At 40.2% G+C, this 25,151-nt stretch overlaps 2 protein-coding genes across 5 annotated transcripts; one reads left to right on the plus strand and one right to left on the minus strand.

Annotated features, from left to right (window-relative positions):
• The first annotated feature begins 905 nt into the window (after positions 1-905).
• On the plus strand, positions 906-5,120 carry tnfrsf9a (tumor necrosis factor receptor superfamily, member 9a). The gene is made up of 7 exons (XM_051424885.1): positions 906-1,287; positions 1,917-2,036; positions 2,162-2,299; positions 2,385-2,457; positions 2,570-2,673; positions 2,757-2,921; positions 3,053-5,120. Exons 1-7 carry the CDS (start codon positions 1,152-1,154, stop codon positions 3,166-3,168), a joined length of 852 nt encoding a protein of 283 aa, XP_051280845.1. The 5' UTR covers positions 906-1,151; the 3' UTR covers positions 3,169-5,120.
• On the minus strand, positions 5,102-22,843 carry ccdc187 (coiled-coil domain containing 187). Of its 4 annotated transcripts, XM_051424881.1 has the most exons (14): positions 22,414-22,843; positions 22,030-22,114; positions 18,537-18,661; positions 16,623-16,685; positions 15,356-15,494; positions 15,049-15,139; positions 10,875-10,953; positions 8,072-9,439; positions 7,500-7,621; positions 7,318-7,389; positions 7,092-7,226; positions 6,785-6,879; positions 6,588-6,682; positions 5,102-6,501 (listed from the first exon to the last, which is right to left on the minus strand). In XM_051424881.1, the coding sequence occupies exons 3-14, from the start codon at positions 18,598-18,600 to the stop codon at positions 6,353-6,355; spliced, it is 2,472 nt and encodes an 823-aa protein (XP_051280841.1). In that variant the 5' UTR covers positions 18,601-18,661; positions 22,030-22,114; positions 22,414-22,843; the 3' UTR covers positions 5,102-6,352. The 4 variants fall into 4 exon arrangements, with proteins under 4 accessions (XP_051280841.1, XP_051280843.1, XP_051280844.1 ...); XM_051424883.1 differs by lacking the exon at positions 18,537-18,661 and having other exon boundaries at positions 22,414-22,842; XM_051424884.1 differs by lacking the exon at positions 8,072-9,439 and having other exon boundaries at positions 22,414-22,829.
• Positions 22,844-25,151: the final 2,308 nt, after the last annotated feature.

Genomic DNA, 25,151 nt, shown 5'->3' on the forward strand with positions numbered 1-25,151 from the left:
TTATGGTTCCAATTTCTATTGTTTTCCTTGAGACAATGATTTAACACAGGAAAGTCCCATCCCACAAACAAACAGCTTAAACCCCTTTCTCTGCTTTGATTAACAAACCATGCAGTATGGCATTGACTTAATAAAATGAAACTACAGTGTAATTTACATATCATAGAGGCTAGGAAGATTAAAGCTAAAGTACAGTTACTTAACTTAACATTAACTCTGGTATGATAAGTATAACTACTCAAACAAAAACAGCTCTTCTGAAAACTTCTCAAGCAGTCACTTTATGTTACATTTGGCTACTGTAAAAGAGCCATTGTGCCACCACAAACACAAACAATTAAAATGTCTTCTAGTACAGTTCAGTCCATGAAAAAGCCACAGCAATGCTTGTATGGCACAGACCCATTTATAACACACCAGTTTGTTATCACAACCTAGGAACTGTGGTTTAGCAGGTACGAACAAGTGCAGCAAGTTAGCAGCAATAACAAGTCCAAAGCTGTGATCTAAATCTTTAAGTAAGTGTCTGATTGTTGAACGTCTGTCAGCGGTTTAAATGAACAATGTGGAACTGGTTTGATAGCTACACGCCAGGAGCGAAGTAAGAAAAGCAATGATCCACAAAAAAAACAATAATGATCTGGTCTATTGAAGAATATTGCAATCTGATCTGTTTCATAATGGTTTTTCTTTTCTTTCTTTTCTTATAACATATATTATACTAATATACTGGTATTTCCAATATTGCTGTATGTGATTTTTTTTTTTTTTATTTTTTAAATGAGTAAAATGAAATGCAAACATGTTACAGTTAAGCAACATCGCTGTAAACACCGGCCACCTCCTCTGATTGCCACATAAACCACGCCCCCCTAAAGAGCAGAGTAAAATGCTCAGCTGATTGTGTTGTGAGTCAGTTGTGAACAGGTCATACCACAGAGAGACTTCTGCATATTACATAATTCATTTTTAACCCTGAAACATCACTACTGAGTGAATTTAGGTTAAGAAAGATATTAAGGGTGTTTATGTATTTTAGACTACAGCTACAAATTTAGAGAAAAAAAAATTAAATGTTTTTTTAAAACAGATTAGGTACCTGGTATAATTTCTTGGATTGGATTACCTCACGCTAGAGAGCTGACAACAGTATGGCTGTGATCCTGTGGACTATGGGTGTCTTTCTGCTCATGCAGGGCAGTTTGTGCAGTGTTGGACAGACTGACAGAGGCTGCATGAAATGGAAACCTGTTGGAGAAAATGTTTGTTGTGAAGCCTGTCATCCTGGTAAGTAATAAAGGACATAACAACAATTACATGTGTGATGTATGATTTTGAATTGCTGAAATGTGCTGTTAGTTCAGAAGAGTGTTTTTTTTTTTTACAAAGGCTCTACAGGTCAATATGTTGTATGTATCATTCCTATCTGAATGGTTTTACAAGTATCACAATAAAAACAGCACTGTTCTTAATGAAACACTGTTTAGCTAGATAGTAGATGAGTTGAATGTGCTTTTGGAAAGAAAAAATCGTATTCCAGATCTTGAAGATTTCCTCCATGGTGGTTGCTTGTAACCAAATATAGTTTCAGTGGTTTTTCAGCTAATACCACAACAAAGACAAAAGGCTGGGATGGTGTAACCAATAAATCAAATAATTTGGAGCTGTGACATTTACTTGTATGTCATTACAATTCCAAAACAGTATAGTTTTGTTAACTGCAGGCTGCCAAAGTTGTTTTCCCAAAACCTTTCTGTTTTCAACAGTAAGTTTCTTATAGCTTTCCTGTGCTACATTTAAACTAGAGTCATTTTACTTTATGCTACAATATGGAATAAGCTTTGTCACTAATGTCAGCTAAAGTGACAGAGCTCACACTAAAGCTATTGATGTCTGTTCTGTGTCTTTGTTTGTAGGAAACCGCCTGGTCAAAGAGTGTGGTCGGAGCCCAAAAGAACTCTGTATTCCTTGTGAGCCAAGGACATATACAGTGAAACCTAAAGAATTCAGGTGTGCAAGGTGTACACAGTGTATAGGTATGTTAACAGATTCTTCTGGTCATAAAAGTGCATAAGACATTTTTTTCAGTAGTTTACTAGAAGCTGAATTTTGTACAATTACACTATTTTCCAACCCTCTTTCCATCTCTTTGTATGAGTAGTACCTCAAGTCCAAGTTGAACAATGCACAGCCACAACTGACACAAAGTGTGGCTGTATGGAAGGACTCATCTGTGGTGATGACCGCTGTTCCTTCTGTATTGACAAGTGTGACAGAGGTCAGGAACCTACAAAGGAACGTAAGTAAACTAAAAAAAACTCATGACTTTAGCTCATACACTCATTACAGGTTACAGTGAGTCAACTGAATGTTTGTCTGTACAGGTTCTTGCAGACCATGTCCAGATGGAACCTTCAACGATAAAAGTCACCAGATGTGTAAACCCTGGAGTATCAAGTGAGATATACCTTGCTCTAAAAACAGCATCTGTTACTGAAGCCATATTTTGTTTGTTGTATAATCCAGAAGAAGGATTTTAATTCTTCTGTAACTGTATTTTTCTCACTAGGTGTTCCAAACCATATCAAAACATTGTGGCCAAGGGAACTGCATTTACTGACATTAAGTGTGCTAATGTTTCACTTAGTCCAGTACATCGTCCAAACCAACCTGGTAAGACATGATTCTATTCCTCTACAGCTTTAATTCTTATTTTTATTTAAAGCCAGAAATAATTTCTTGCTATTTTGTATCAGATCACACTGAACAGGCATGGCCATTGGTCTTATCTGTGGTCACCAGCGTGGTTCTGATATCCTTCTGCATCATCATCATCGTCATTGTGGGCATGAAAATCAACCAGAAAAGAAAGAAGACAAAAAAGACTATCACAAAAACACAGATAATCAGAACCCCTACAGGTAATTACTACTGCACTTCATGATAGATTATGAACAGGTTGCATGAGGGATATTCATAATACAGGATGTGTATCAGGCCAATCACAAATATACTGAAAAAGTATTTAATTTGTACTCATTTTATTCTTCAGATGACCCCGCGACATTAATAGCAATTGAGTGCAGTTTCCACGAGGCCCAGCAAGAGCAGGGAAGCAGCACAGAGTCACTTGACTCCAAAGACTCCTCAGAGCAGCTCATTGGATGAATGGAAGGGAACTGGACCAGACTACCACACTGAAATACCTGTTAAGGTTTTGTTGAATTCTGTGAAAAGGAAAAGGATATCCTGAACAAGATAGGGGCCTTCTTTGTGATACTGAGCCACAAGTTTTGAGGACATGTTTGTTTTCATAATGAAAAGTTTCTTTCACTAAATGAAAGAAACAGAACACCAAGCTGTCTTTTGTCCACTCTTTTTCTTTAGGAAGCTACTGTAAACATATTGATATGTCAGGGTTTTGCTCTACAATTACACCAGGATACACTTCTAGTGATCTCTTGATGATTCAGGGGAATTCTGAGAGGGGAAAAAACAAAGTGGACTTACAGCAGGCTATTCATCATGCAAATTATAGCAGGCAGTGAGGCTGTGTTTTTTCCCTTTCAGTTAAGCTTTGAAAATAGATTGGTCTTAAAATAACTATAGCGATTAGATAAGGTTTACAATTTCTGGATTCAGTTAATGGTAAGACAACATATTGTCCATTAACACATTAAGACTCATAACCTTTAGAAAATGCTGGAAAAAAACATTTTTGTTTTCGTTTTAACTTGCTCTCAAAGTAGCTGGACTTGGGGCATTGGGCTGTGTAAAAATAGTACTGTAGTGTTTGAATGAGTGTAAATGAGTTTCACTACTGTAATACTAGCATGACTGAATGGTAAAGAGTGTTTGCTATGTGTGAATGTACAGTAATAATGAGCCCACATATAGCTCCCAAAATAGATGTTTTGTTTTATTCAGGTTCCAGTGTCTAGCCCATTTATCTCCTGTTGACTGTTGAATTTGTACATGTATAGCCCTGGTTATGTTGAAGCAGCTTAACTAGAACAATGTTGTCTCATTCACAATTTAATGTGGTGGAATATGAGGTATCAGGGGCTGGTTTATGTTGTAGTGTTTGTTTTAGTTTATTATTTAAATGTGTACACAGTAGGTGGACTACTTTGTGTTATAAATTGTGAACGTAATAGTACACAGAACAATACATTTACTATTGTAAACAAAGCCATCAGGTTGAGGACAGCTTTGTATGTACCTTCCTCCTCTCTACATTACCAGGAATGATATGGACTTTCCTACCATTGCTTCATTGGTGTCAAAAAGTCCAGTCAAGGGAGTTTCCCTTTTTGTCAAGACCAGATATTAAGTTCAAGGGAGTCTACAGTAAAGTACAGTCTGCACAACTACTGTACTGTGGTCTTTTTGAGAGGCAGATATTTTGGTTAAAGTTGAACAGCACTCCTTTAGCAAGCAGAGGCATGCCTATTGAGCAAGAGTTGGATGAGCAACACAGTGGATATGCCATATTGAAAATCTGAGATAACATTTCAGATAATAGGATAGGACAGGATCAGTCATGTGTTACGAACACATTTTTTAAATTCCATTAAGTGTGCCATGTGGGAATTCCTTGGGACAAATATGACACACTTATGTGGCACAAGACATCAAAATGCAGCTCAAGGGTCATGTGGAAACCCCCCGAGTCAGTCCTGTACTTCTTATTGCCTAATTGTCTAGCATAATGGAGTGGGCAGCAAGACAGACCCAGTGGAACGCTTCTCAAAAACGTGTGTATTCTGAACTGTAGCAGGCGTATCTGAAATGGAACATTTGAGAAATATGCTGTGGGCAATGTTAGCCCACACCTATAGTAATGCATCAGTGAGTGAGTCACAACTTGAGTGAAGTCTGTTGAAAGACTACAAAGTTCACAGGGGTGCCTTTAAAACAGATACCAAATTACAGTACAAGTTGTACAGGAACATTTTCAAAAGAACTGTAGCACTTCACCTGTCAACTGTTACTTGATTAATTGCACTTATTTATGTGAATTTATCTTTCTGCCTTTGATGTTTTTATGACTTGTCTATGTCTTTTGTATATCTTTGTACCTCTTTAAACAGCCAATAAAAAAATGGGTATTTTCTTTATTTATTTGTTGCATTTTCATACAGAACTATTGCATTCATAGTGTTCCACCTGAACAGTGGCATATTTCATTTGTAAAAAACAAATAAAACAAACAACAAAAAGGTTTTTAAACATAGAAGTATTATGAACATAAAAAAAACCAAACAAAATCTGAGACCAATGATTAGTTCAACATGTAAAAATCAAATCAAATCTGATGTTAGAGCAAGTGTTCTGTATAATGAATAATGTTAACTGGCATCCTAATTGTATCTGGACTGATTAAAACCTAGCTGGCAAAATATACAAAAATATGAGGTGGATATATACCAAATAATCTAAGCTTAAAAAAAGGTCCACTTATAAGCTTTCTAGAACTTTTAACCACATCTTAAAGGATTCACTCAGAAAATGGAGCTGGCTCAGGTGTCATAATGTGGTTCAAGAATGGAAATTCAGTCACACTAACAATTGGATGTATATGGGGGGGGGGGACCTAAACCCTGTCTCAGTTCAAGGATGGTCTTTGGCGTCTGATGTGAGACTGAGCTCAAACTTCCAAAAAGCTGGTAAGTGGTCCTTTGAGCTAAGATTACTTTGTTACATATACTGTACTGTCCTAAAAGGATATATTTACATCTGGATATTACAAAACAATTTAACATAGTTGGACGGTTGTAATATGTTTTTTCAACAAATGTGGTTTCCATTTAATAAGGGTAAATAAGTTAATGTGATTGTCATTTTATTACTGTAAACATGGCTGGTGTCCTGCCAAACTGCTTTGAAAAAAATGGTAGACACTCCAAAGGTGGATGTCTAAAAGTAGTTTGTCCGTAAACTACGTCACTCAGGGTCAAAGGTTATCACAGTTACTTTGTCATTTGACAGTTTTGGATGGTCATTGTATACTGCTTAACAAATTGAAAACAATTAAAAAGTTACAAACATTTAAAATTGTTTAAATTAAACACTCATTAACACTGATGAATTCAAACAATACTTAAATAACCATAAATTTTCCCTTTGACAAATATAAATGCACGAGTCCAAAGTTTGTCATTATTCACTTAAAATCGACAAATATTTTAAAATGTCACTTCTCTCAATTCTTTCTCTTTGTTCCACTGGTCTAAAGTGCTAGTAGGGGTAGCCTGTAGAGAGAAATTGTCTTTTTCAATCTTAAAGTAATGAGAACTCTGCTGAACTGATATTTAGTGTTACAAAATATAGTATATAAAAGTATTGAAAATTATTGTTGCTTGCAATTTTCCTTCTTGTCTTTGGGTTTAGTGCGTCCTGATTTGTCTGTTTGCCGTTTTGTGGGTGGGATGAAAGTAGGCTCCTCGAGGAACTCATGCAAGCCAGAATGTGGCATGGGAAGTGACTGACAGGATGGACCTGTTTTAGAGAAAAAACGGATGTGAGTATCCGGCTATTGTTTTAACAGTTTAATTTTGAGAGCTGATTTGACCTGTTTAAAGTACCTGTTTGTTCCACTCTGAGGCTATCTGTGCCTTGCCTCCTTGCCTGGAAGGTTGGGTCCAGCTCTTCCGCAATGTTTCTGATCTGCTGGGCTTGTCTGTAAACACAGAAGTTGTAAGTGAGGATATAACATAAATGAAAGATATGGTAACAATACAGACATCCATCAGTTTCAAGTACTCTATATCTGGACAATTACGGTATAGTAGAGGTGGGGCTGGGTGGCTGGTTCTCTGGGGAGCAGTCCTCAGTGGGGGAAGGAAGGCCCTCTGAGTCAAGCCTCTCTCGTTGGACCTAAGGTAGTGGACAATGGAGATTCCAACTCATTGAATTACCTCATTTAAAAAAAAAATATAGCACATGAAAACAACAATAGATTACAGCAAGGCAAGTGAAAGAACTGTAGTGTCAAAGAGTGAAGTGGATCTGTCAAAAGACATGCATAACAACAACATGGACCATCTGTGGATGCTGAAACGGTTTTCCAATATCTACCACACATTCACCTGTCTGTCTCTTGTAGCTCGTCTCTCATGGTGACTGATCATCGCTCTGTGCTCGCGCCATGATGCCGGCCCTTCTAGCTCACGAGATCTACGCTTTGACTTAATTTCCTGCTTCTGCATAAAATGTGCAATTTCCTAGTGCAAAAACACAATAATACATTATTCCACAGATGGATGTTAACATGATATACATAGCTACTGAAATCAATTCAGTTCATTATCGCACCTCATCCTGCGCCACTTGTGCTACTCTGAAGTCTCCCTCTGGGTAAGCACTACATGGAGAGGGCTGAGAGTTCTGCAAAAACAAGACCGTAACAGTCAGAAAAAATAATAATATTAATGCAAAGAGAAACTGATCTCCTTGACTCCTGAATCGCAGTATGTCATGACTCTAGGGTTGCTTACCCTCCTCAACAGCTTTTCCTCTTCCTCTTGCAGCCTGCGAGCCAGTTCTTCATCCTTTAGGACCTGCTGCAGCTCCCCCAGATTTAGGCTTGCCTCACCAAGAAATGGATGCGGTGACCCTCCTACAGATGAGGTTTGACAGTGTCAATTTCAAAGGAAATAACGTGACAATGACAAAGTGAAAAACAAAGATGAATCATGGAAGTGCTCTGAATCACACCAACAGATGAGAAGAAGCAGCATGTAAAGGCACGTTGCTAGATTTTTATGACTTACATATGTATTACAACTTATTTCTGCAGCATCAAGGCTGGAAGAATGATGATGAGGATGAAGATGAGAATGAAAGCACACACTGAAGATTATTTCAGGACTACTGGAATTATAGATATGGAGAGAAAAATGTCCCACTTCAGTAAGAAACCCCAAATCACCACTTAAACCCAAATTTTTCCAGATAAGGCGATGATTGAGGGAAGATGAGAAGAGCAGATTCACACAGAGAGGTAGGGAGCACAGCTTTGGAAGCTTTTGCTCTGCAGATTGCAGTTGGCTGCAGTTCTGGGCGTTACCTGCTGCCATGTGCCTTGACCTATTCCTGGTTGAGGCCCTGCTGCTGCTGAGGCTTTGGCTACGCTGTGGGGCTCTTCGGCAGGGCTGCTCTACTCTCCTCTCCACCTCCTGCTCCTCCTCTGTGCTTAACCTTTCATCTATGGTCTTGTGCCAATGACTGCGTTCGCTTGTTGTCCTTTTGACCCTGCAATCATTTGCGTTCCTCTCCCTCACGGAATGGTTAGTAAATCTGTGCTCTCTCCAGTTTGTACTGCTTCCCATATCTCTGTTAGCAAGATAAGAAGCTCCACTTCTAATCTCATAAACCTCTCCATCATGCTCCACAATATTACGGTGCCTGTCTCGGTCTTCTCTGTGATCTCTCCCACTGTTTTCTCGGTATGACATTCTCCTCCTCTCCCTGATATCTCCATGGAAACTGTGCCTAGTGGCGGCAGCTCTCTGGAAGACTCTCTGATGTGGTTGGGAGTCTCCGCAGGAGACCTCACTCCCGTGAAGCACCTGGCTATCTCTGCTTTGGGGCCCTATTTGCAGTGGCGCCCCATTGTTGCCAAACCTCACAGGCACACCCCTCTCTCTAAGGACCTGGCCTAGCATCTCCCAGACACTGCTGCTTTCACCCCGCTGCCTGTTAGAGCTCCTGGTGTCGTCCTGAAAACTGACATGTTTGTCAGGGTTGTCCTTGTAACTCCAAGTTCTTGCTAGGTCTCTGTTGTTATGTCTACTCCGGTCATGATGCCTGACAGATTGACTGCGACTGCATCGCCTTTCTCTCACCTCACCTAACCTAGAGTCTCTATCCTGATCTCTGCTCCTGTGCAAACCCTCATATTCCTCTCTATGGCTTCTTTCCTGATCCCACTTCCTAGGCCTCCTCTTCTCTAGGTCGCCATGTTCATAATTGTCCTCATCCCCATCTCCTCTCTCCTCCTCCCAAACTCTGAGCTCATCTGGGAAGCTGCTCCGAGAGCAAAGACTTCTGTACTTTCTGTCTTGTGGCTGATGTGAGGATGCCTGCCGTCGAGGAGGTGCCATGTTGAGTCTTTCATTCAGTCTCCGGGACAAGACAGAGAGCTGTTCAGAAAAGACGGTGTCTGAGTCCTCGGAATCCTCACTCAAGGCCTCTCCTAATTCTCTCCTGATTTCCCTGAAAGAATCAGTGTGTCCTTGATTTGACCATGAAGTTGTGCTTTTTTGAGCTGCTACCCCCCTGGGGGAGTCAGCCTGAGGCTCAGTTAAGTTTGAATGGTTGTGAGAGGTAGAACATTGCCACCTGGTGGTGGTAGAAGAGTACTGTTCCTCCCCTTGGTGAAGGCTGCTGAGTGTGTACTGATGAGGGGATGGCAGTGCAGGATCGCTGGCGCTGCCTTTAGTAATGCCAAACATGCAAACACAAAAGCAGGGAGGATGGATGAGGCTGTTAGCGGGTATTATTAGATAAGTGCAGTTAATGATGAGGTAAGACATTGCATTTAAAATACCAGCATGTCACTTAAAGCAACATTATGTAGCTGTCCTAACTTGAAAAAATAAATATGATTTTGATGCTCCACTGACTTGTATTACGGTGAATGGTACCTTGGTCATTCCCACTCTACGTCCTGTATTCATGTTCTCCCACTATATAACTTGGGTTGGGTTACCTCTGATGTTCTCCGGCTGCTCTGCCTCAGCTCTTAGTGATTTACAGAGTTCCCTGATGGACAGAAAGCTTTACGTATTGCTAAAGTAAGTTACCTGCTAAGCAAGTAAGCTCAGTCTGTGCTGCCTGGACTGGGACCTCAAACCACTGGGGGAGTGTTGATATTTACACCACTAGCAAAGAAGCTTCGGGCTGCTGGGAGGATGAGGTTTTCAGGACCAGGGTGAGGTGGAGAAAGTGGGAAATGCTAATGGGAGAGTGGAGCCGGTGTCATGCCGGAGCCGGACTTGGGCAAGCGGGCAACAGAGCCGTGACCTCCATTGACATAGCCGAAGCGAAGAGACAGAAGAAAACATTGATGGACGGCGCTAACGTGTAAAGAACTGTGAGGCTGCTGGACAAGAGTAAATCTTGGACTGGCTTTTGTTATTGGCGAGAGCTTTGTGAAATAAAAGGCAGCAAGACATCGAGCTGGGCTTCCTGCTGCTGACTAATAATTAATATTAGCTGGCTTGCTATATCTTGCGTTGTTGCACATGCTTGATGTTTGATGTGATAGCAAAGTAATGCAGTTATAACAAATGCAAGTTTATGAAAGAGGTGTATAAACGAATTGCACAAACTGGGGGAGTCAAATCACAAAAAATATAAAATCTTACATTATGTTGCTTTAAGAGTATTTGTTACATGATTTATATAAATGTTCTAGACACAACTGAGGCCTTCCAATACATTTATAAACTGGAATACAAATATACAATCATGCATAAAAGAGAATATACAAGACATGTTATATGCATGCAACTAATTAAAAACACAACACATTATGAAGAGTGCAATAGGTATGTAGGCTATGCTTTGATCATGCTGTTTTAATATATGTGGAGACTTATTTATATAACAACAATAAGCGGTAGCAGTAGAGCAAAGCACGGTTAGTAAGAAGCTAAACAAGTCCTGTAATATGTTAAGTGTGGCACATAATTCCATAAATATCTGCAAATGCACATATAACATTCAAAATGGCAAATTCATAAAAAAGCAAAAATCATCATTTTCTTTAAAATGATCTGGCAGTATTTTAGGATTGCAGACTAATGTTGACACATAAGCATACAGCCAACAAAACATTAAACAAAATGTCAAAACTTAAACTGTACCTTCAGTAAGGCCCTCCTGCTCGCTGCTCCTCCTCCTGATTCTCTGCTTCTCCTCTTCCTGCATTCGTTTAGCTATTTCCTGGAGACACAGTCATAATGGTTACTCGTTAGTATAACTTTTTAGGCTTTGGAACGAATTGTCAACTAGATTTGAGTGATTCTGTTACAACCTCTCAACCCTATCCTGTATCACGGTCAATAATAAGGCCATCTTTTATTTGAAATGATCTGGATGAATGCATTACATAATGTCAAAACAAGCTCCACTCCCTGAACAGTCAGGTTATACCACTGGTGTGCTATCATGAGTTGGCATGACTGGAATTTTCTCATCAAACATCATGTATACTGTGTGGTTTTGAACCAGTAGATGGCAGCATAACATAGACGGTGTAAAAAGAAAGCAAGGTGACAACAGTTTCCCCCTACTCACAAAATCATACAAGAAACAGACTTTAATGTCGGAGATTCTTTCTACCGCAAGGATGGAATCTCTTTTATGTCTCATCTTACCTAAATGTACAAGAAATACTGTTAAACTGTAGATGTGTAGAGTTTTACCTCATGCCACCTTTTGCCTTTAACCTACTCAGCTCTCTTTGATTTAATCTACATATTATTAGCATCAAAGTAACAACATGAATGTAACATGGACCAAACTCTCAAGCTCCGTTTGGAGTTGTAGGAGACGAGTTTACATGAAGAAGATAATCTAATCCACCTACAGCTGGCATGTCTACAGAAGAGGATACACCAAATGCCGACCCATATTGGGTGACTTAGTGCTACTGTCAGCTGATCTAACATCTTAATAGCGGCTGTTTAACACAAAGCCAGCTCTAGGTGACCAAACGAACTGTTTTAGACAGGGCTGTAGCTGAGTCATTCATAATTGGGAGTCTGATTAAGGGACAAGTAAACTTTTCATTTGCTTCAGCCTGAACTCTGGACCAGAAAAACAGAAGCAGGTCAACAGGACTGTTTCACTTGAAGTAACACCTTGTCACTAGGGAATGCCTGCCATTATCAAAGCTGCTTATACTGGTCTGCTCTCTGAAGGAGAACTTCCCCACCGTGTCTCTGTGTTGCTATTCTTGGTAAGGCCAGAGCTAATAATGTTCCCTACAAATCAGCAAATTCTACTCGTGAATTCTATGAAATATGAAAATATGTCTCTGTAGGCTGCATTTGCAACATAAATCATAACTAAAAGCTAACACAGCTCCTTTTGCTTTGCAATCAGGGCGTGTGTGTCAGCCACTTTGCCAGCATCAGCAGACAATTAGCAGCTTGCCATGGCAGGTTAGGCGTGGAGTGCCACAGGGATCTGGCATTTAAAACAGCTCAGCCTGACGCCTTCTGTTGCTTAATTAAAGACACAATCTACAGGGAGGCAAATATTTAATCAACACCTCTGATCAGCCAATCATTAAGAAAGGTAAGCTAGCGGGAGTTTGAACGGTTCATCATTTGATTCCAACATCAACAGTCATAAAAAGAAATGAACACATACACACAGGAATAGATACTCTCATAAAACACGCTGCATACCGGTAACCTAGCATGACTTTCAACCCAGAAAGTAAATGAGGCCTTACTATTTAACTGTGTAACTGTGTCATGTTAGTTCCAACAGAGTTCAAACCCAACTCCTTTAATAATGATGAATGAACCCCACAGCCTCTCTGACCTCACATTCTCCAAACAAGGACCTTTTATGAGCCCGTCCAATGCAGCCTCCTCTAAAAAGGAAACTGCAGGGTAAAGGAAAATATTATGCTGGAGTGGCCCTGTGACGCAGACCGCTCCACTAAACCAGCTGGGGAGTTTCGTGGCAGAGCTGGCTTTTTCCCCCCACAATGCTCTTCTTCTTATACAGCTCAACTCTTCATTGCTATTGGTGGGCAGTCAGATTATTGTTTTTGTAATGCAGAAATGCACATGCATGCAGTAAAAAAGCACAGACAAAAACGTTTTTGAGGGGCCGGGTGATTGATGGGAACCATCTGGTTGCCCCGTTGGGTTTGGATCGCAAGATAAATTGTTTTGCATTTACAAAGTTTTGCCTCTAGTGCTGTACAAATTAGTAGAGTAGAGAAAATTGACAACATAAATGTCACAACAACTATCACAGCAGTACCTAGTTATTAATATATGAAGTAATTTATTTAAAAGTTGTTCACAACTAAAACAAGACGAAGAATCTACAGCCAGGAATGTACGGAATTGTTTCTATTTTAACCTTAAATGTAGAGAATTATCCATTAATGAAACTTCCAATGTCATTAGGATGACAGTTAATTAAGAAAAAAAACATTTAAAAATAGAATTCCAGTGTTTGACAAACCTGTTTGGAAACCCAGTAACAAAGTTAAACCATTAAATGGAAAGGATAACCAAATGAGGGCTGAGTCACTCTCTTGATTAAACACTGCACTTAGACAATGTTTTTATTAAACCTGCCTCTTCCTCCAACTGCCTTTAACGGACTTCCAGTGAGATTTATGGTGCCCACATGAATGCACTCTGTATGAAGAGGTTGACGGTCCATGTCTGGAATCAACCACCAGAGAAATTGCTTGAGCTATCATCCAGATGGGTAGCTGACAGCTTGTGTCTCTGTTTAACAGCTGACTTTGCTCTACAGCCTTCTTACCGCACACTGGATACATCAGAGGCACAGAGCAGCACTTTGCTGCAACCGCCATTCATTATGGACTCAGTTAGTCCTAAGAGAGGGCAAAGTGAACCATATGATACTCCCTGACCTGCTGGTAACAGGCAGATAATTAAATGATATACAAGTATGTCCTGAGTGCCATATAACTCTACGTGTCCCTGTGCTGAACGTGCTGACCTTGAAGGATAATACTGGTGCTATTTTAAGTGTGTGCCAACTTCCATGGTTGCCCCTCTAGATTTTGCCCAGTTCTGTCTGCAGACAGTGCTGTAGTCTGAGACACGATCATTATTCTACCTTCACAAGCAGCTATTTTCTGCTTTTGTGCACCACCAAAACCTTCCTACAGACTTCAACATTTTTATGTCTCAATCTAGATAGTGTTTTTCAACGGACATTTTGATAAAGCAGCCACTTTGTTTGTGAGGCAAGAAACTACCAGCGTTTTAACAGCCAGCTATCGGGCCAGCAGAGGGGTTGATACTCAAAAGCTAAATTTGGGGCAGAGTATCACTTTAAGTCTTACTTCAGTTTCTGTTTTGTCACTGCATTGTGCCAAGTTGATCTTGTCCATACAGTACAGTGTCTTGCTCTGCTCTGGTTCCTGTCAGGAACTTGATACCCAAATGAAAGGATTTGTTCCTCTTTCAAGAGCAAATCCCTCAAAATATTTCACTTTGCAAACTTTGCTGTCACATTTAGCCTACTTTAGTTGGGACAACATTTGGTCTCAAGCTAAGCTTAACATCACAGAGGTTTGAATTTAGAGGTCCAGTGCATAACTATATTTTTAGTAGTGTATAATAACCAGAATCTTCATATTTTTGTCACCTTAGAATGAGCCTTTTTTATCTACTGACGCTGCGGGTCGCCTTCCATGGAGCCCGCCATGTTTCTACAGTGGCCCAGAACGGACAACCAAACACTGGCTCTAGATGGGGCTGAGACTTTATTTTTGTCCGGCATGATTTAGTAAGTCTGCTGTCAGTATGCCAGGTATGGGGTCTATTCATTTAAAAAGCTACAGTAAATAATAATAGCTTGTGTGTAGCAGCCCGCTGACTGAGACATAATGGTTTTATGCGGACACTGATGGGTGCAGATTTCCAATTTGAAAAGATTTATCATATTGAGGTGGATGGTAAGTGGATAAATGACGAGTAGGTTCAAATCCATGTGATGTCAGAACTGACCTTTATACGGATTTATACTGGTCTGAGCATTTAAAGATATAAACGTCTGCATAAATCTAACTGATGCATATATTCACTGTGGGAAAGGCTGTAAAACTCCTGTCCATGCAGTTGATGTGAAAGTATAGTTGACCATGTGACCACCAGAACAGGCTGAATGTCCACATAATTGAAAGTTAAATCTTTTTTTTTTTTTTTTTTTTTTTTTTTTAAATATGACATGATCTTTAATGCATTACTTGGAGGAATTTAAACTAGATACAGACATAATTAAAATCGGTTTACAACAGTTTTGGCTCACCTCATCGTCCTGCTCCCTCCTCTGGGCCTCCTCAGCACAACGCTGGATCTCCTCCTGAATTAAACGGGCGTACTCAAAGTCTTGCTCCTCTCTATTGAACAGTCATGGAAAGAAAAGGACTTCTTACATTTGTGACTTACTAACCCATCTAGCAACACATCATACAACAAAGTGAATGAGAAAAGAAATCTGCATAGTAAATGTATACAGCGTAGGGTTAGGCAACATTAATATACACAGTAATATCTGAGTAGTGTAGCAGTATGAGCATTGTTACAGTGTGTTTTGGGGGTCAAGGGTCACCTACAGTTGTCTGGAGGCCTGTCTGAGGAAGGCGCTCTGCTGGGCCCGCTGCTCCTCTTCCTCATCCTGCAGCCTTTTCGCTACACGGATGTCATTCTGCACTAGCTGGTTCTTCTGGATGTTGGTGGTATAGTATTGCTCGACTGTGAGGGCAAGGCAGAGAAGAGGGCAGACAGTAAGATGATTTTCAATATGTGGCAGTGAAGGGCCATGTATGATTTAGGTCAGGGTAATTAATAACTACTATATTACTTCTAGTCTAAATCTGTATCTGATTTTTGAGTTTCATGACTGTTGTGTTGTTTATTTGAAACATTGTTTGTGGCATGCTTGGCCCACAGTGTACTTTTGAGGAATTTCAAAAACAGACAAAATTACATGTGAAGTTGTTTACTGTTTCACATCCCACAATAACGATTACAGACAAAAGCTAACCAAAAATAAGTGCTCTAGGTCTCCCAGTCTGACTTGGTACACCACAAGAATAATGCGCATTTTACTTAAAAGGTCCAGTGTGTAACATTTAGGAGGATCTACTGACAGAAATGGAATATAATAGTCATTGGTATTTTTTCCTTCATGCATAATCACCTAAAAATAAGACATTTTTGTTACATTAAAATTAGACGTTTTTATCTACAGGTGGTGGCCGCCATGTTGAACATCAACATGTTTCAAACCAAACATTGTCTCTAGATAGTGCACTTCTCAGCTACATTAAGCCAAGTTTCTCGTATAAGCTTGCAAGGCGGAGCTGTATTCAAATGGCTGAAATCTGCAACTTCTTCGCAAGATGCCAATGAATCCTACACTGGTCCTTTAAACATACTACGAGGAGTTTATTTATTTATTTATTTAAACTGGTTATAAAACACATAAACAAACGAGATAGTCAGCGAAAAGATTGGCTATTTCTATGTAGTTATTGTTAATGCCTGCCACGGGGTCAGATTTGGTTGCACTCCCCTTGAAATCAATCCAACAGGGTGGCATAAACACACAGGCTTTTGTGCACATGGGCCACCAGAATCAACAAAAAGCTCCTTGTAGGGGCTGTTATGTATGTTTTATTGTAAATCTGTTATTTGTATTAATAGCTGTACAGTATATGTATATCCTTAGCTAAATTTTTTAAAAGGATAACTAAAAATGAAGCCCTGCAACATAGGTCACTGAGACGGATTGGAAAGCAGTCCACATAATATACATGACTACACGTTTGTAGTGTGCAGCTGTGCTTCTGTCACATAGTTGCTTGACACTGTACTTACTCTCCTGCTCCTGCAGGTTGTGGGCTAACACCCCATCCTCCAGCACAGCAAAACACTGGCAAACTGAAACAACAGAGGACAACAACACTTCAGTATTATTATATTCAGTATCAAAAATGAATGGAAGGTAGTTATAAGTGTTGTAAGTGAGCAGTTCTCGCAGCTTGATGATTACTACAACAGCAACAGAAAAATGACGACAATCTTGAATGGCCCTGTTTGGCTCCATCCAAGAGCTAACAAGAGCTGAGCCTTTGGATGGCTTCAAAAGAGACAATATTGTGGAGCTTTGGGTTCAGCACTCTGTCCAAAGGAAAACAATAGGATACAAGTGCTGCATGTCATGATTGCTGTTTATTCGGCACAGACAAAGGCGGAGGACAGTCAAAACTTTAGGAAAAAAAGCAACCATTCACCACGCTGGCATGAATTCCCTGTTAAATATATAAAAAGGCTCTCATAAAATCCTAACAGGGTACTAGTGTTCCAGAGAAACACGCAAGTGACCACAATTATTACTGTCCTCCTGAAGTTACTAGATTTAGCAGTGGCAGAACAACAGGTCCACCTCATTCTAACACAAACAACCGTGTGACTCTGCATGTGTGTCTGAGTGTCCATGCATAATTTATATATACACACATCAACGTAAAAGCTTTCATCTTTAAAACAGTTGTTGAAAGGATACTAAGAGATATATACATGGCTTTTCTTTTACTGATCTGCTAACTCTGACTACCAAATGAATATGCAAAGTTTAGGAACTACCTCCTGCATCCATTTGTACTGGGAAGCCTGTGCAGATGGTACAAATGTATGTAAAGTAAAGTCTGCAAGGCTGTTGTAAATCCAAAGGCTTTAGCTAAGAGCTCTATGTACACCAGCTCAGTCTGGTTCTCCATATCGAAGCACACTGAGGCGAACTGAGTGTTCCCTATCCCATGATCCCACAGTCTGGCCACCTGCTGCTGGATACGATCATAAAACATATCGGTTTCATGTCATTAACGCTCACTAGATTTGTCCTTTTTTGTAAGAAAACGGACAAAGACAAGGACTTAAATATCGGCACAAGAGCTTAAGACACAGTTACGCACAGAATGTGTTCCCAAACATTCAAACAGTCAGGTCAAGAGAGATAGTTAACTGCTCTGTTTTGCCCAGACTCTATTTTATATATTTTTTTGCATTACTCTTTGATCTGTGCATTGGTTTTAATAGCTTCAGCATTTGTGGACTGTTATTCTCATCTATAAACATGCCAAGTGTTTACAGTAGTCCTTAATGAGCTCACTGCAGAGTGAAAAGCCTCCAGCCTGAGCCAGAGGCAGGGCCAATTAAAAACACCTGTCCTACTAATAATCCTTCCACTGCAGCCGACTCAGTGGAGACAATGGCGGCTCCATTTACATCCATGCTCTTAATGCTTACTCAAGTATTCAGTTTATGAGCTGACTTGACACACATAAATGCCATATGTTGTTTAATAACCCATTTAAGCTCTTAACCCAGCTATAGAAAACCAGGATGTCTTTTACACTGCTGTGACACCATAAACTATTTTAAATGCCTAAAACACAAATTTTAGACATATTTCTATATTATCAGGAACTCTGTCTTAGGGGGAAAAAAATGGTAATATAGTTGTAACATGCTAACTTTATTTGTTTCATGCCAATACGACTTTTAGGATACAAATATGATCCAGTATCTGAAATTGTGTGCATGTGAAACTGACTGTCACCGTAAGCAGTGTAAGGGAGATGTCAGCAAACAAAGTTAAGAAATTATTTCTCAGGTTATTTGCTTAAGGCTTCAACTGTGTTATTTTGATTCCTTTGTCAGAAGTAGTACAAATCTAAAACAGAAAGTTGGATGAACAGAAGACAAACAAGACGCTGGAAGTTCACTTACTAGCCGAAGGTTCGCTGGAGGATGTCATGGAGGACGAGAATGAATGCGAGGCCTCAAGATTCATTGTAAAAGTGACATATCCAGCCTACACTCTATAGAACAGCTGTGACTGCCCCTGCAGCTAACTGAAAACACACAAAACAGCAAACATTTGACCCATACCAAAATTTAAGTTGATTAACTTGATAAGTTTGTGCCTTCAAAGATAACTAGGTATGTTTTTTTTTTTTTCAAAAGATATACATAAGCACATTCCTTGATCCCTATCTTGCAAATGTTTTTACATTCATATCCTTCCAAATGTTCTTCTCTTTCGTTATTGCTGCATCTTACATGAACAACTAGAACATGCTCTAAATTTAAACATTTACAGAATTGCTTCTGAATTGACATAACAAGTCAAAATGAAAATGTCTCCTCTTTGTTCAGTTCTGTAAATAGGGAAGTGAGGAAAAACAGGCTTCAGAAACATTATTGTGGCCAAACTATATTCTGTAAATCCTAAAACTGGAAAAAAAACCACAACAACTAAGTCTCGGGGTATGTTTCAGTCCACAGGGGCTCAGCAGTCAAAGTTCATAGAAATCATCCAGACAGCACTAAGCCATCAAAAGGGTCTGTTTACACCATAAAGGACCATATAAGTCCACACTGAGTTAACCCATACCAAGACAGACATGTATTACCACTTACACCTGTCGTGGAGCTTAAGAGACTATCCGCTAAATGGATCTCCAACCTGCCCTTATGTGTCCAGTCTGTCAGTGAGGAGGGATTAAGTCAAAGGCTTGGTTTTAATCCAACTGGACAAATTGTCACCTCAAAAACATTAGCCTTAAATCCAACTCAGAAAGCAGAACGAAAGAAAGGAGGAAAATGACAGTCTTGTCCGTGTTAGCGCGCAAGTGTCTGTGGGTGTGTCTGCATTGCGGGTTAACTTGTTTTTCCAAACTCCTTTAAACTACGATCACATTACCCTTCTTAGGGGAGGGACAAAGTCACTGTGTTATTATGACTGCAAAACAGGTTTTGAGGGACATCCACATGTTCAGTGTGAGTCTGAGCCGAGTGTGTTTTCAATATTGTACACAGACTCCTACTGTAAGCTTCTTAATAAGGGCACTGAAAAGACCCTGTTTGGCTGTTTCCTAAGAGGATAGTAAATCAGAGATCCAGCAGACAACAGAAATTGGCTGCGGCATTTTAACAGCAGAGGCTAAGAGCCACTGAAGGGTAAAATTGTCTAAAAAAGGAGTTGGGGGGGGGGACTGCAAAGCAATGAGAAGAACTAGATACTATTTTAAAATGTTAGCAACCACCCAGTATGTTCCCCAACAGTGTGGGCGACTGTCTCTGCTAAAGGGGATATTATAGAGCAGGAAACCAGGACCTGTATGACCTCAAAGCCAAAACAGTCAAAACAAAAGAAATGATTTCCTCTTTTAATGCCTCTTGTCCCTTACAAATATTCCACATTACCGGTGTTCAAAAATATAAAAAAAATGTGTGAGTAACTAAATCTCATTGGTGAATGCGTGAGCTTTGTCTTTCAATAGAAGAGCTCCCGCCAACGTTAGAGAAATGACAGCCAATCATCTAAAACAAAATGATGCAGATTATCTCAGGCATCCAGCGCGAGAGAGCAGCCGATCAAACACCGACAGAGATATTTCTCTTTCATCTTCGCAGCCACTTGGATAGCAGCAGTAGCAAGTGCCTGCCAAACAAAGAAACTGGCGAAAGGAGAAAATGACAAGGGTTCTATTTTCAGCCAAAATCCCCCACCGACCGCCCACAGGCTGTCTCTCTCTCTCGCTCTCTCTCTCTTTGGTCTGTTCTGTTCTCCTACTTGCTGCTTTTTGCACAAAATTTCAACATGAAGTGTCTGTCCATCCCTACAGCTCTCTGCGCTGTGTTATGAACTAGGTGAACTGGACCAGCCAAGCTCATGAACTGGACCAAGTGGTCATGGAGAACAAAGAGGGTTGAGGGGTAATGGGACTCTGGGTCAGTTGGTGAGAGTGAAATTAGGAGCCGGGGGTGGGGGAGGTGGGGGAATTCCTCTGGGACTGCATTCCCTCTGCACATCAGGCTATATCAGGAGCAGCCAGAGGAGGGACAAAACAGGAACTGATAAGGGGGGCAGTGAAAACAAAGAAAGTTGACTTGGCTGAGACTCTCGGATGGGGAGTAAAGTGAAGGAGAAGTGGGACACGGGGATCTACGGCTTTTAGGGAAATTGAAGCATAAACACCCACAATGGGAAGTTAAGTCAACAACCACAGTGCCACAGAGAGAGACAGCCAATGGCACAGTTTGACAAATCAGTCTGGTGAAAAGTAGATGATGAGCGGAAAACACTGACCAGACATCATGATTTACATGCTCCTATTGTCTCAATGAGGAGTTTATCGCTGCTATTACAGGCTTTGTTTGCGCACTGGCCCCTGCTCGATAAAGCATGAAAATGCAAAGCTGCACAGTGTGCCCTTTGTGTATGGAAACAAGAGTGGAGTGCTGAATTATCTCCCTTGATAAAAGACATGCAGACCTATTTCTATCCCATTCATTAGTGTGGACATGCCAAAGACTGAGTCAACGGTCTACACCCAGGCTACAGCTTAGACATTCCTTACCTGTGAATGTTTTTACATGCAAGCAGAGGAAATTAATTTTGTTAAGAGCTGCATTAGTGGGACAATAACAAATTCTGTCTGTGCATGTTAAGTTTTCATTTGTTACACTGAATGTCTACATATGTTGGGACAGTCAATTCACACTTGTAGTCTTTGGCACAGTGACAGTTGGTTTAAGTTATGATGCTCTCCAGTTTTTGGAACTGTGTATTCGACATAGGCAATTCTTTATATTGCAAGGTCAGACTACATCTCAAGTAATATCACTTTCTTTCCCCATGAAATCACATCTCACAAACAAGCTATCTCATTCCTCGCTTTTATCTGCACCCAGCACACCAGACCTGCCTCTGATTAGATCCATCTCTGCACAGCTGTGTGTCTGAACTTGTGTCAGCAGGATATAGTCAAAACATGTGGCAAGCTGCATCTTATCTGGGATGGGAGTATTGATGCCACAGAAATCAAGCACAGACACACAAGCTCGGAGGAAAAGCTGCCATTTGGTGTCAGGGTCAGTTATTCTGATACAAAAAAAAAAACTGACTATGGTAAATTGTCAAGTGTCTCATTCTCTTTCAAGGATGCAGTGGACAAGTGTGTCCTTAGCAGCGGCTGTGCTTAAGTGTCCGTGAATCCAATACTTAATCCCTACTGGCTCCATGTCTGCAGCTCAGTTGCTGACCCTGACCTCTGAGCTCCCAGTGAAGGGGGCTCAAAAAAAAACAACATTTTCCTCCAGGACAGACCATGAAACGTGGTACATTTTGCGCACACTCTTTTTCCTCCTATACTAAACAGTTTAAATTGTCTGCAGATGCATGAGTTGGGTCTGTGTGTGCAGTGTGTGTCCTTACCTTCTTGGACACGTGGAAGGTTGGTCTGATCAATTTCCAGCTCGGCCATCATTGTCAGTCCCTGGTCTGTCACTTCCTCATGACCCTGACACCAGCAAGGGGATATTTGGAGTTATTATCTCTCTAAATGAAATGCCCAAGCTACACGGACATACAATTAGATAACATTAGTGTCTTTCAGTTAAACATATAACTGGTTTATCTCGACACGTTCCTGCAAAAACTCAACCTATTAAACACAAACTCTCCAGACTAGCAGTGCTGCTGTGAACATGACCTAGAGCCTATATGGTTACACAGTACCTGTAATTGCAGTTGGCCACTTGTTTAACGAGCAAACAAACATTCAGTCAGTCCAAAGAGCCATATTGTTTTATAACCTACCTGTTCGCAGCACGCTGCCCACACAGGCTCCAGTGTTGTGTATGTACACACAGCCTGTTCAACAAGTACCAAACATGACAGCGTCAACTTTAGAGTCGTCTGCTCCGTCCCACTTTCCCCTCTCTCCTCTCCCTCCCTCCCTCCCTCCCTTCCTCTCTCTCTCTCTCTCTCTTTTTCCCCGACTGTCTCTCCAAATGATACAAAATGTCACGAACGTGCTTGACCGTCTTCTAACGCCTCTTTCTTTTGTTGTGCATTTTTTCAAGCGAAACCAAAAGGTTGTTGTTCATCAATGAAACAAAAGCCCCCGTTGACTCGCGATGGGAAGCCAGGGCGGACAAACTTAACCTACAGTCTGTCGCTTCTGCTTCTTCTTCACACGGCTCCTGTTCGGCAGCGGCGGGGGCGGTTAACGGCTGCTGCCTTCAAGTGCTCCTTTAAGCTCAGAGCTGTCCGTGCCAATAATGTAGGCTAATCACGATGTCCGCCAATAAAGTGCCAGTGTTAGTCGTGCATATGGGAGAGGTAAATACACCCACTGGTGTTAGAATATATTAGAAAGCACAGTGTAGCGAGACTTGTGGATTAAAGCTGGTAATCGGGCTACAAAGATCATTCAACTAGGGTCAAACGGGATAGCTAAGAGAGGGGCGAGGTAGTGTAATTTCTACGCCGCCAGACGACCACACAACAGTAGACTTTCACCTGCAGTTGGTGACACTCTTCCTACATAATATCCCAACAGGCCTACGCACACACGGTCGTGCCTGCTCACCGAGTGCCAATATTTCTAACAGTTTTTGAAGGCAGCACTCAACCAGTGAAATGTTCCAATCACTAAAGATTGCAGCCGAAATATCCAAAGTGGAAATGTTATAGTCTTCATTTTATTCTTGAACCGCATTACTTAGATAAATATGAGGGGAAATGGTGAAACACACTACTGAGAAGAAAACTGCCTGGTTCTGGAAAGGGATCATTTTGGCAGCTCTATACATTTTAAAGCGCAATCTGATGGGGTAAAACCATTAACATCATATACAACACTTGGCTTCTGGTTGAAGAAAAGATTAATTGATTTGTGAAATTTAACAGCCATTACTGCATTCTTCCAGATAGGCAGGAAAACCTGTTCTGTGTAAATGAATAAATAAATTCAAAAGTCTAATTTCTATTAGATTTTCGATATATACATATAATATGCTGCTTTAAAATGCGACTTGTAAATGTCAGTGATGGTTAGAATTTATAGGCTATTTTAGGTTTTGAGGGCTACAAGTTGTGTGGCAGATTCAATTTGCACTCTGTCAATCTGAGATTATTTGAAGACTTGGGGAGAGAGGGAGAACTAAAGAAGATTGTCTATGAAGATGTTTTCCCCCTCAAAGCCACACTGAAGATTTTGGAAACTAATTTGCTGAAAATGTGTACAACTGGTATATGACACGTTATCGTGGTTTTCTAGACGTAATATTGCCCTCTGCTGGCTGTAGCCTACTTGTGTCAGTCAGCTACCCGTGAGGTCAAATATTGTCAACAAGTAACAAAAACCTTCCAGGCAGTGGTGGAAGAAGTACTCAGATCTTTTGCTTAAATAAAAGTAGCAATCCATGAATTAAAATGTTTCGGTAAAAGTACAAATATGCTCATTGTGCATACTTTAATGTTGCAGCTGGATATAATTTTATTTGGTTGCGTCCTGTCTTAGCTCCTATCTTTTGTTGATTATGTTTGCATTATTTATTAGAATCTGAATCTGAAAGTTACTGAATACATGTAGTGGAGTAAACTGTCCAATATTTGCCTCTGAATTGTCATAAAGTAGCAGGAAATGGAAATACTTAAGTACAATACTTGAGTAAATGTACTTATACTGGTCTGGGGTTATTTCAGTGGTGAAGTAAATAAAAATGTCCTAAATACAAATAGAACCATCATACTGTCTGCTATTACAAGATAAACGTACTTTACAACTGATTCACAGCTGCTTATATTGAGATTTTCTTTTTCAGCAAAACAAATGATACACTCACAGAATACATTGCTGTGTTTTAAACCACCTGGCAGCTGAGATCTAATCAGACCATGCACCACAACGTGCAATTTCATTCATTTGTCACATTTTGCACTTCGTTTTCTACTTAAGTGTTCACATTCATACATACTTATTTCATATTTAACATTTTAAATGGACTTTAGCAATGGTATTAATTTATTTATTACATCTGGTAAAGGATTCAAATATCAGGGGATCAAATACGTATTTTTTTAAAGTTAACTTTAGCTTCTGAATTTTGTATATGGTAAATGGTAAAGATGTCAACAACCATCACTCTATTCTGTAACACCATAATAATAATTTAAATGTATTTACTGTTAATGCCACTCTGCTCCTGTTCACACTGATCCACACTATATCATATGAATCTCAAAAAAGTGCAGAATATGTCCATATTTGTTACAAAACCCCTAAGTCTTGAAGAAATTCTGGATTCCTTATGAATTGCAAAGGTGCCCATAAATAGCAGAATAAACCTCAAGTACAGGGGAGACAACATTTATTTTAGAGGAAGGAATAAGCTGGGATTGGCAGCGGGACCTTGACTAATACAGAATATAAATCTTAATAGCTTTTTATGATATACAGCAACACCTAATGGAGTGTCTGGCCTTCTGGCCATAAAATTAAATGTCACTGTCGCATCGTCGACCCTCATTATCATACAAGAGACTGAACA

This window comes from Dicentrarchus labrax, unplaced genomic scaffold, assembly GCF_905237075.1.
Source record: "Dicentrarchus labrax unplaced genomic scaffold, dlabrax2021, whole genome shotgun sequence".
Taxonomy (NCBI): Eukaryota; Metazoa; Chordata; class Actinopteri; family Moronidae; genus Dicentrarchus; species Dicentrarchus labrax.

What these genes read in the sequence shown, in the direction of transcription:
- tnfrsf9a (XM_051424885.1), top strand. Translation starts at nt 1,152, where the DNA reads ATGGCTGTGATCCTGTGGACTATGGGTGTCTTTCTGCTCATGCAGGGC. An exon ending in TTGTGAAGCCTGTCATCCTG is followed by an intron (nt 1,288 to 1,916) that starts GTAAGTAATAAA and finishes CTTTGTTTGTAG; the next exon opens with GAAACCGCCTGGTCAAAGAG. An exon ending in ACATCGTCCAAACCAACCTG is followed by an intron (nt 2,674 to 2,756) that starts GTAAGACATGAT and finishes ATTTTGTATCAG; the next exon opens with ATCACACTGAACAGGCATGG.
- ccdc187 (XM_051424881.1), bottom strand. Translation starts at nt 18,600, where the DNA reads ATGAATCTTGAGGCCTCGCATTCATTCTCGTCCTCCATGACATCCTCC. An exon ending in GGAGGGAGCAGGACGATGAG is followed by an intron (nt 10,954 to 15,048) that starts GTGAGCCAAAAC and finishes CTGTGTCTCCAG; the next exon opens with GAAATAGCTAAACGAATGCA. An exon ending in GTCAAGGCACATGGCAGCAG is followed by an intron (nt 7,622 to 8,071) that starts GTAACGCCCAGA and finishes CCTCATCTGTAG; the next exon opens with GAGGGTCACCGCATCCATTT.